This window comes from Pituophis catenifer, unplaced genomic scaffold (assembly GCF_029215685.1).
Source record: "Pituophis catenifer annectens isolate HBS135680 unplaced genomic scaffold, rPitCat1.0.hap2 SCAF_4, whole genome shotgun sequence".
In the NCBI taxonomy this organism is placed as follows: Eukaryota; Metazoa; Chordata; class Lepidosauria; order Squamata; family Colubridae; genus Pituophis; species Pituophis catenifer.
Genome location: NW_027256884.1, coordinates 77,205,484 through 77,217,980, shown reverse-complemented (window position 1 = coordinate 77,217,980; position 12,497 = coordinate 77,205,484). Strand labels below are relative to the sequence as shown.

The 12,497-nt window shown below is 36.8% G+C and overlaps 1 protein-coding gene across 1 annotated transcript in view; it reads right to left on the bottom strand.

Annotated features, from left to right (window-relative positions):
• HLCS (holocarboxylase synthetase) overlaps nucleotides 1–12,497 on the bottom strand; it is a 60,866-nt gene that overhangs the window by 5,156 nt on the left and 43,213 nt on the right. Inside the window, exon 7 of the mRNA XM_070943516.1 lies at nucleotides 3,207–3,274. Coding sequence (XP_070799617.1) covers nucleotides 3,207–3,274 — 68 coding nt within the window. The remainder of the gene's footprint in view (nucleotides 1–3,206; nucleotides 3,275–12,497) is intronic.

Genomic DNA, 12,497 nt, shown 5'->3' with positions numbered 1-12,497 from the left:
AGCAAAACCCAAAACCAAAAGTTTAAAAAGTAACTGCAAAGATTACAAATAATTTGTATTAATAGTGTTTCCAATGATAATATAAATAGAAGGGGGTATAGGGGACACCCCTGTCTCACCCCTTTGGTTATACTAATATCCTTGGTTGTTTCCCCATTTATTATTATTTTTGTCGATTGGTTGGAATAGATCGCCCTAATCATTCCCGTAAATTTTTCCCCAAAATTCATAATTTTTAATTGATTAATAAGAAAGTTCCAATTTAAATTAGCAAAGACTTTTTAAGCATCTAAAAATATCAGCACCACTTGCTTTTCCGGATGAGCCTCATAATATTCCAATGTATTCAGTATAATCCGTATTATTTCTTATGTGTCTATTGGACAAAAACCCATTTCGGTCAGAATGCATAATTTCATTTAATAGTCAGCATTTAGCAGTGAGATTGGCCTACAGTTTTTAATTTGCTGTGTATGTGTGTTATCTTTTGGAATGAGCATTATTAATGCCTCAGTCCAAGTCTTAGGTAATTTTACCTGTTCTAATGTTTCATTGTATATATCCAATAATAATATCTCCAATGGTTTTAGTATTTCTTTATAAAACTCTGCAGGGATTCCATCTGGTCCCAGGGTTTCATTGTTTTTTTTTTGGATTGCCGTTTTCATCTCTGTCATCATAATTTTGTTGTTTAACATTTCTTTTATTACATCCGGTATTATGGGGAGGTTCCTCTCATTTAAATACTGTTTGATACCTTCTTCCTCTATCTTCTCCTGACTATACAACATTTCAAAGAATTTTGGGGCAATATTCTTCTATTCTTTCATCTGATGATGTGTATTCCCCTCTTCATCCTGTAGTTGTGTTATTAACTTTTTTCTTTTTCCTTCTTCAGTTTATAGGCCAATCATCACCCTGGTTTATTGGCATGTTCAAAAATTTTTTGTCTCATCAATCTAAGTTTTTGGGTCATTTCTTCTTGAGAAGTCAAATTTATTTTGTGTTTAATCAGCTCTTTTTCTCCTCTAATTTTCTCATTTGGGGATTCCTGCATCTTAAGTTCCAGTTCTTCAAGTTTCTCCTTTAACTCTATTTGTTGTTTCTTTTTTTCTTTATTCCTTCTTGCCACAAAGGCTATTGTTAAGCCTCTAATGTAAGCTTTAGTCGTATCCCAGAGATTCTGTAGCGTTGTGTGTTCATTTAAGTTTTCCTTTAAAAAGAAGTCCAATTCTTTTTTTATCCAATGTACATACTTTTTTTCTTTTAGCACCCTCTGATTCATGGTCCACCTCCTTCTTTTTTTTGCTCTTCCCTTCCATTTTACTATTAATGGATTATGGTATAAATACGCCTATGTATTTGATGTTATCTCTATCTCTGCTATATTTTTACCCAATTCCAAATCCATCCATACCATATCTATCCTGGACCATGAATTATGTGGGTTAGAAAAAAAAGTGTACTGTCTTTTTTGTGGATTTAATTCTCTCCAAATGTCCTTTAAATTGAGCTCTTACATCATATTGAAGAACGTGTTCAGTAGTGTTTTCCTCTTCTTATTTTTTTTTACCAGTTGTGTAATCTTTTTTGGGATCTACCACCGCGTTAAAATCTCCTAATAAACAAATATTCTCTGGTTCTAATTCTAATATTTTCCCATGCAATTTATGATAATATTCCCCCTGATTTGTGTTTGGTTCGTAAATAACTGCCAATAATATTAGCTTTTGCCTTATTGTTACTTCAATTAATAGTGTTCTTCCTTCATCATCTGCGTATATCTGCCTCGGCTTTAGCTAATCTTTTATGTATACTGCTATGCCTCTCTCTTTTTTTGATGCAAGAGCCAAATGGAGCTTCCCTATTTTAGCAGATTCTAAGATGTCAACTTGCTGTTTTTTGATATGGACTTCTTGCAAACATGTAACGTCCATATTTTGCTTTTGGGGTTTAGAGAATATTTGCTTTCTTTTTGCCGGAGAGTTTAAACCATTTATATTAAGTGATATTAATTTAATTCTTCCATATTATCTTTTATTGATAGTCCTTGTTCCTCTCCTTGATCTTATTTCCCGTTGCATCCTCGTCCTCAACTATCTGGGTTATCTGAGTGCAAAGATGAAATCATTCTATCTCATGGGACTAAAAAAAATAAGAATAATAAAAAAAAGCTTTTAGACATTTAAAGAGTCTAATCATAAAATAAAAATTGTTAATAATAATCATCAAAGAAACAAACATTCCTCCTGGGTTTCAAAATGATAATTTTCTCTCTACATTCAACCAAAGTTCTTTACCACAGTGCTGTTTCAGCAATGCTGGCAAAGGGAGATAGAGAAACACAGTGTGTGATAAGTAGTGGCTCAGTTGAATAGGCAATCCTTTCTCTGCAAAATAGTTAATGGAACACTGATGTTCACCTAGCTTTGAACACTAATTATTATTATGACTTTTTGATGAATGGATGCACTTTGTGTAATTCTTTTAGTACACACACACACACGTTTATATTTATAGATGCATAAATGTATACATCTGTAAAAATATACAGAATGCTGAATTATATTCTTCACACATGGACTAAAAGGAGATCTCTGCATGTCCCAGAAAAAGTTTGCTGATTTCATGAACAGTATTAATTGAAAACAGAGGGTTGTATATATCATCCTAAGGATTCCATTTACAATATAGAATTCCAAGTCATGGCTTGAAAACATCAATTTAATGAAAATTAAAGATTAGTAACAGTTCTTCTGATATTTTAGGGGTTAGCTAGAGAAAAGTCAAATGTTTGATACGTTACCGCTTCTATATGTAGTTAGTGGTTCTTTTTATCATGGTAGTTTTGCATACAAGGATGATTATGAAAAAATACAACTGAATTAAAGGTTGTATGAAAACTATAACCACAAGCCTAAAGATTTTCTCTATTAATTCATAATGGTTTTATTCAGCAGATCTGATTATTTTAAAGATAATCTCCCATGAGTAGAAATTCAATTCCTACTGGCAATGTGGGCATATCTTAATTACTCAATATTACAGTGATAATGATTATTTTGTTATTACAAAAAATATAGACTGAATAGGTTACCCAATTTGTATGGGCATAACTAGTATGAGTATGGCTACTATTACACAATACCTTTATGAATAGTATTGCATACCTTTTCTTTCCTTACACTGTAATTGTATAAACTTACCCTTTCCCTGAATTTGTTGAACTGCAATTGCTATAAGACCCATTTCCTGTGGTGTCTTGTACATCAATCTGCAAAATACAATGTTAAAAAGTGAATTATTGTTTGTATGCTGTACGTTTTTTAAAAAAAACCCCAAAGGTTTTTATTGTGCTTGAACTTTAGGTCAAAAGTATCACATAAAACATTCAAATGAAAATATGACGGACAAATTATCATTAAGATACAGTACATTTAAATACATGTACCATACTTCCTCCATTTAATGTTGAACCATTCATTCTCACTAATATGCATCACTGCTTTCTATAAGTGACAACTGGCAATTTCAAACAAACAATTTCTACTTAAACAAATATAATTGCTATAGTCTTGAACGGCAGCAATTTCAGAAAATCAGGAGGCTGGCATAAAGCAGGTGAAAAGAAGACAGTCCCTTGAGAACTAATTACGGTTTAATTGCAGTGAATAAATCTACACCTTCTGAGAATGCTAGAGAATACTGCCTTATTTTGGGCTTCTGCTGTGTATTTAGAAATAGCCCTCCAGCTTTCCTTTGACAGATAGGTAGAAGCTAATGTGAATTTAGGCCACAAAATGAATCAATATTAATTGAAGCAAATGTGCTTATGAAAATATTATTTTAAGTAATATTGATAGTATCTGGATAATACTAAGCTTTCATAATACATTTTAATCTTTAAATTGGAGAGAAAATAAAATTTATTTAATAGAAAAAAACTGTTGCTAGATATACCAGGGAGACTTAAATTATGAAAAGCTGAAAACCCCATTTTCACACAAGAATGCATACAATTTAACGCAAGAGATGCATGCAATAAACTATTTTTTTTTCTTCTGTCCAATTGTGTCTTATAATATCATGCCTGCAGTTTTCTTGGCAAGATTTTTCAGAGGTCATTTGCCATTATCTTCTTCCTAAAGCTGAAAGAAAGTAACTTATCTAAGGTCATTCAGCTGACTTTGTTCCTAAAGCCGGTGTCAGGTCCCTGTCAGAACACTGACATTCTGAAGGGGAGGGGGAGGTTTTATGGGTTGAATCAGGGGTGAAATGCTACCGGTTCAGGCTGGTTCACCCGAACCGGTAGTAAAAAATGTAAAAAAAAAGCAAGTTCTGACGATTAGTTGAGTGACGCATGATCATCGGAACTTTTTTTTTTAAAAAACTTTTTTAATCTAATATATATGTTGTTTCTTTTCATCTTTGATACCTGATGTTACTTCTCTTATGTACTTTTACTACAATGGAAAAGACATTCATGGATGCAGTAATCAAAAGTCTATTTCCATTGTAGTAAAAGTACATAAGAGAAGTAACATCAGGTATCAAAGATGAAAAGAAACAGCATAAAATATTAGATTTAGCATATTTATTTCCAGGCAGTTCAATAAATTGTTAGTGAACTATATAAGCACTGCAAATCTCAATTCCTTTTCCTTACAATAAAAACAGTCTATTATGTAAAATCATAACTGGAAGTAATGAAAAAATGAGAGGAAAACTACAAATTCTATGTGTTCAGTTCTGTAAGGATGTTGGCAAACAAGCTTATTGAACATTAAATTATTCTAGCCTTGTGTAAAACTATCAGAATATAGTTGCCATGATAAGCATGCATATATACTAGACTAGAGGATTAACATGCCATCTATCCACTTGCACAAGAGAGCATTCCAATGTATTATCACTCAAGAAAAGACATGGCACTCTTTCATAATGCATAGTTTTGTAAACAGGACTGTCTTACAAACACTCATATTTATAGTTACAGAACTGGCTCTTACAATGCATGCACACACACACACACACACACACACACACGGTCCAGCCATTTATAGAGTATTCAGACAAAAATGGTTAAAAATCAAATCAACCATTCATTTATGCTGATACTTAAGAGTGCAACAAATATGTAGTACTGTAGATCGATAATTTAAAAGTCTGCTCTCCAAATTATTTATTAATTAAATTAATTAAGCACATCAATGAAACTTCAGACATATATTCACTTCTGGGTGGCAATCCTTGACCAATATATGGTAAAATTGCAATGCAAATGCAAAAGTTCCAATATGAACAAAGTTTTCCAAGACACAAAGATACATTGGGTGTGTTCAATCTATTTTAATTAATGTGCAAAATAACAAGTACTGTCCTTATTTTTTCCATTTTTATATATTCAAAGAAAAACAAGCCACAAACAATATGTACCCAAAATATTGCTACTCTATGAATTTAAAAATAACAGAAATATTCTTGGTTCAGTCCTTTCTTCATTTTATCAGAAAAAACCACCCCCTTCTACACACACATTAACATTTCCCCCTTAGTTGCTGGTTAAACCTGAAACTCCTTAAATTAATTAAATCCCTGTTGAAAGGAAGATTTTACCGTAAAATTTAGTTTTCCTGTAGAAATACCTATAAATAAATGGTAATTTTAGGAAAGTGGAAAGAAAATTCCTGCCCTCAAAGTAAATAATACTAGTGTGCCACAGTTCTAAATTCCTTATGGAAAAAGCTTATTCCTATGTGGTTATTAACTTCTACAATCCAAGGCTGTATGATATGTATGATTATCATATCATATGCATATGATATAATAAAATACATTAATTTGTGAAACATACAAAGAATTTCTCAGAAAAAATATTTACTGTTTTAATTCTATGTCTATAAACAGAGTAAAATAATGCTCAGCAATTAACATACATTTGTTCACTTAAATAGTCAAAATTAAAATCAGAAGTAGTTGAGAATTAGAAAAAAATGCATTTATAATGATAAAGTATAAAAAGCATTCCTCTGAAAAATTTAGTGGAAATTTGTTTTCCAAAACAGATATACTATTCTTCGCGCATCATCCTCAAAAAAAGTGTCATGTTACTTTAGCAACTTATTCGTAAAGTAAAAGAAACACTTGGGAGCTATTCTTGGGTATTTTCTGTTGGCAGTGCTGAAGGAAGGAACATGACCTTCTCAGCTCTGTGGCAGGTTAAGCAGCCTGATTGAACATTGGCACTAATTAAGAGCTCTTGTTGTTTGGCAGGACCACCAGAGTACCTTCAGCACTTGTTCATGACAGCAATACCTCTTTCAGAAATTAACACTTGATGAGCGCAGACAGGGAGCCCAGCTGGTTCTCCTGAGTCCTTCAACTATATAAATGAAGTGTAATAGGAATACTGGTGGCTACCAAAAGAAGACAGGCTATTCGTGACCTCTCTGTAAAAAAACAGAGTATACTTTTACATTGACTTAATTTTCTTCATTGGGATTAGATAATGCAGCTGGGGACTATAGAGATAGAACCAAAACAAAAGAGGTAGGACTGAGTTATTCCATATAATTTTTTTGCTAATAATATCCACTATAAATGAATTACAATTTTATAAAATTAGATAAAAATCTAGTTTTTATTGAAACATTTTATTACAATGTTTTCATGAAGAATTAATTGTGAATATCATATAAATTCATAGTAAGTGGGCTGATTTTATTTAGCTTCTGAATCTTAAATACTGTAGTTTTAAAGCAGTGACCTGAGCAATACAAGCAGTAGAATGAAATGGTTGAAAAGTGTTAGACTAACAGGAGCAGGTAATAAATCATACTTTTGATGCTTGCCATGTTAGTCACCTCCAACCGTAATTTATAAACACAAAAAAGACAATGATGAATACGTTCCACTTGATCTTTTTAATGCAAAGTTTAAAGCTGCTTTCACTTCTTTTTAAAAGTTTGCCATTTATTAGGTATGTTCCACATAATTATCTCATTTATTGTTTATTTACTCCCAGCAATAAACAGAAAAGGAACTTGAAAACCATGAAGACAAATTATTCAAGGCAGGGATGTAGAGAAAAGATAAGACTTCTTCATTATATTTTTGGGGGGTTAGGTTGATCTTCCCTAGTGATGTGCTGGACTGAAGTGGGATTGGTGGCTCTTCTTTGAAGAATACATTTGGACAGAATAACCTGGCACTCTGAGGACAATTGTCTTTAGAAGGCAAGGAGAGTGAAATATTTTCTTTGAAGCTGCTCTCTCTCTGATAATGTAAGAAGTCAAATGCTCTTCCTTTTGTCAGGATATCTTCCTGAGGGATAGGATATATAGTTTCTAATAACTCTTGGTCTTGAACAATTGTTGAGACCAGAAATATGCTGCCTTTTACTTCACTATTTGTTGGCCCAGGAGAAGCTAAGTTTCCTATCTCCTGGGAGCCAAGTTCTTATTAATCTTTAAATCTCTTCTTTTAGTATATATATGAGTCCAATATTTTCTGGCTTTTCTGCATCTCTACCAAGCATAATAAATTTCCTCTCTTGTACAACATTCCAATATAAATTTGTAACTTTATACATTCTAGATACTTTCTCTGGTGACATATACAAACAATGCATCATTCTATAGAAACTCTCTTTAGAATTATAATGTAAGATCTCAATCATTCATTCACATATTCTCCCTCTGTTCCATTTGTATACTGCTACCAATTTTAGCCCACTTTACCATACATTCTTTCACTTGTTCTTCTGAGTCAAACTTCAATAGAAATTTATATATTTTAGCAGTAATATTTCATCATTTATTCACAGTTCTACTTCAAATTCTTTATTGCAAAGAAGTGCAATAAATTTAAACTCAGTCTTAAACTGGTCAAAACCAAAGGTTCTTTCTTTCTAATAACTGTACGTAAGCGAACCCATTGATAAGTGTATTTCCCTGCCACCATATCTCTTGATTTTATTTTACATTGATTTTATTTTACATTATCCTTAATAAAATTCTAATATATCCCACTAAGTTAGCCATTTGTGTTTGCTTATCATTTTTCTTCTATAAAATGCTTCTTCAGCTGAGAGCCACAAAAATATTTTTGGACACAACCTGATATCTATTCCATATTCAGTATGGCAAGTCTAATAAAATGGTTTTTAAAATCTACATTTACCTTAGCTTTATCATACCATAAATATTAATACTACCCAAATCTTAAGTCACGTCCTTTGATCGCCAAAAGCCTTCTGTTGGTTAGCAGCACCCATTTTTTTGTCCAACTAAACAAGAAGCTGCAAAGTATAATTTCAAATCAGGTAGCAATAGCACTTAGACTTATATACCGCTTCACACTGCTTTACAGCCCTCTCTAAGCGGTTTACAGAGTCAGCATATTGCCCCCAACAATTATTATAAACCTAATCATCTTCTTTCTTTTATTTCTTGTAACACCTTATATTTAATTGGTGTTATTTGTTTTTGCCTAAAAGAAAAATAACATTCTGGGCAAATATTCATCTTAATCACAGAAATTCTCCCCAACAATAACAGTTATATATTTTCCCTTCCCATCCCACCGATGAGGTGGTTCCGCCCCAGGCGCCTGATGGACCCGGATAGGTTCCAGACGGAGCTTGGGCCATTTCCTGAGGCTCTGGCACACGGCTCGACTGAAGACCTAGTGGCTGCCTGGGATAGGGAGGCCGCTGGAGCTTTGGACCGGGTCGTGCCTTTGCGGCCTCTAACCCGGCGTCGATCTCACCTGGCTCCCTGATTCACCGAGGAGCTGAGGGAGATGAAACGCCGGAAAAGACACCTGGAGAGCAGTTGGAGGGCCAGCCGTTCTGAATCTGACCAAACACTGGTAAGGTCTCATATTAAGACCTACCTGGTGGCAATAAAAGTGGCAAAGTGTAACTATTTTTCCGCTCTTATTGAGTCATCAGATAATCGCCCGGCCGCCCTGTTTAGGGTGACCCGCTCCCTGCTCCACCAGGAAGCATGGGAGGACCCCTTGGAGGGTAGAGCCGAGGACTTTGTACAATATCTGTATGACAAAATCGCTCAGATTCGGGAAAATTTGGACTCTGACTGGGTAGATTCGGGAGGGAGGATGGAGGCAAGTCTTGAGAATATTACCTGGGAAGAGTTTGATTCTGTGACTCTGGAAAACATGGACAAGATACTGGGCAGACTGAGCGCGGCCACATGTTTATTGGACCCGTGTCCCTCCTGGCTGGTACTGGCCTCTCGGGAGGTTACACGAGGCTGGCTCCAGGGGATTATAAATGCTTCCTTGAGAGAGGGTGCCTTCCCCACTGCCTTTAAAGAGGCGGTGGTGAAGCCTCTCCTCAAGAGGCCTTCCCTGGACCCAGCAGTGTTGGCTAATTACCGTCCAGTCTCCAACCTTTGCTTCGTTGCGAAGGTTGTTGAGAGTGTGGTAGCGTGACAGCTTCCTCAGTACTTGGATGAATCGGCTTATCTAGATCCGTTCCAGTCAGGCTTCAGGCCTGGATACAGCATGGAAACGGCATTGGTCGCATTGGTAGATGATCTCTGGAGGGCCCGGGACAGGGGTTGCTCCTCTGTCCTGGTCCTATTAGACCTCTCAGCAGCTTTTGATACCATCGACCATGGTATCATGCTGCACCGGTTGGAAAAGTTAGGGGTGGGGGGCACCGTATTGCGGTGGTTCTCCTCCTTTCTGATCGGTCGCAGTCTGTGTTGACAGGGGGGCAGAGGTTGACCCCGAGGCCCCTTGTATGTGGGGTGCCACAGGGGTCGGTTCTCTCACCCCTTCTGTTCAACATTTATGTGAAGCCGCTGGGTGAGATCAACCGTGGTTTTGGGGTGAAGTATCATCAATATGCTGATGATACTCAGCTATACATCTCCACCCCGGACCACCCCAATGATGCCCTTAAAGTGATGTCCCGGTGCCTGGAGGCTGTACGGATCTGGATGGGGAGGAACAGACTCAGGCTCAACCCATCCAAAACCGAGTGGCTGTGGTTTCCGACGTCCCGATATAGTCAGTTGGTGCCATCACTGACTATTGGGGATGAGTCATTGCCCCCCACGGAGAGGGTTCGCAACTTAGGCGTCCTCTTGGACTCACGGCTGTCTTTAGAAGAACACTTGATGGCTGTGGCCGGGAGGTCTTTTTATCAGGTTCGCCTGATTTGCCAGTTGCGTCCCTTTCTGGATCGGGACTCGTTAAATACGGTCACTCATGCCCTTGTCACTTCACGCCTGGACTACTGTAATGCTCTCTACATGGGGCTCCCCTTGAGGAGCACCCGGAGGCTCCAGCTGGTCCAGAATGCGGCCGCGCGGGTAGTTATGGGAGCAGCATGACGCTCCCATGTGGCTCCCCTCCTGCGTGAGCTGCACTGGCTCCCGGGTGCACTTCAAGGTCTTGGTTACCACCTTTAGAGCGCTCCATGGCTTAGGACCGGGGTACTTAGGAGACCGCCTTCTGCCACCAATAGCCTCTCACCGCCCAGTACGCTCCCATAGAGAGGGGCTTCTCAGGGTGCCGTCAGCCAAACAGTGTCGACTGGCAGCCCCCAGGGGGAGAGCCTTTTCTGTGAGGGCACCCACCATCTGGAACGAGCTCCCCCCAGAAATACAGAAGATTCCGGATCTGCGCACTTTCCGCCGTGCCCTCAAAACATTCCTGTTTCAGCAGGCCGGCCTGGCCTAACTTTCCCTTTATATTGCTTTTGATTTTATTTTAAACTGGGATGTCTTGAATTATCTAGGACCAGAGTGTTTAGTATATTTTAATTGGTTTTTTTAAACGTTTGTATTACATGTATTTTTATCGTTCGCTGTTCACCGCCCTGAGTCCCTCAGGAATAGGGCAGTATATAAATTTAATAAATAAATAAATAAATAAATAAATAAATAAATAAATAAATAAATACAGTAGCCCTGCATGTAAAGGATGCTAAAAACAAGAAACATTGTTTTTACTGTTTGAAAGAAGAAGAAAAAAAGAAGTAAGCCTTAAGTCTGCAGCTTCAGAAATACGTTGATTTACTGGTTTATTAATGGCTAATGGAGACAAGATAAAACTACTTGATTCCTATTTGATTATGGTCTTCTCTTACAAGAGAATCTTGAAAACATACAAGAAACAATATACAGATGCATTTAAAGCACTGAATTCTTAGGGCATAGATCCAGATATATTCAAGAATGCTGAAGGAACTCCTTGGGAATTATTGGAGAATGTATTATCTATTTAAAAATGGAAAAAAAGCAAACCCAGAAATTATATATATGGTCAACCTCAGGATGATAATATGCCCTCATACAGTGCAACTAATAATTCTTCTCTTTTTGATACAAATAGATAAGAACTGTATTTTCTTCAGTTTTACAAAGTCAAGATACTAATTATTTATAGATTCAAGCCTTACTTAAGAAGTCTTCCACTTTTAAAGAATGACAGCCTTCATTTGATATCTTCTAAATTAAATTTCATGCCAATCATTCCAAACTTTTTATAAGCACCAATATTATATTCCATTAATACTTATTTGCAAAAAATAATTAAAAAGTGATTTAAAATCACTTATATTAAAAATCAATATACTTTATAAAATGTTAAAATAGACATAGGTGATCAAAGGAAAAGTACTGTAATCTAATTCAGCATTTTGTTTTCAATAGTGACTAGTCTATCAGGTAAATACCTCCAGATACTTTATATACAATAAACATTTCCATTATATGGTAGTTGGAAATTGGTATGCGACTTGTGTGAAAATCCATGCTCAAGGATATGCTAGGTCAGTGATAGCTAACCTTTTCTGGATCGAGTGCCCAAAGCGTGCATGCCTAAATCCCCAAAATGCAATGCGCGCCCCCCTGAACGTGCCCCCCCATGCATGCGCGGCATAGACACAAAGACCAGCTGGCTGGCGGGACACATGCATGCATGCGGAGCAGAGCTGAACTGGGCAGAGGTGGGTTTCAGCAGGTTCTGACCAGTTCTGGAGAACCAATAGCGGAAATTTTGAGTGGTTCGGAAAACCGGTAGCAAAAATTCTGACTGACCTTGCCTCCATCCATTCTCTGCCTCCCGAGTCCCAGATGATCGGGAGGAAATGGGGATTTTGCAGTAACTTTCCCTTGGATTGGAGAGGGAATGGAGATTTTACAGTATCCTTCCCCTGCCATGCCCACCAAGCCACACCTACCAAACCATGTCCCACCCACAGAACCGGTAGTAAATTTTTTTGAAACCCACCACTGGAACTGGGGCAACAGCTTGTGTGCCCACAGAGAGGCACTGCGTGCCACCTGACATGCGTGCCATAGGTTCGTCATCATGGTGCTAGGTTATTGTTTTGTTAAAATAACTATGAATGTATACACACAAGAAAGCATGTACATTCACTAGCGAAGTACACAAATAACTAACCACGTAAGCTCCTTGGATATGATTAATTTGTAAATTAAGCATTTAAAAACATTTAT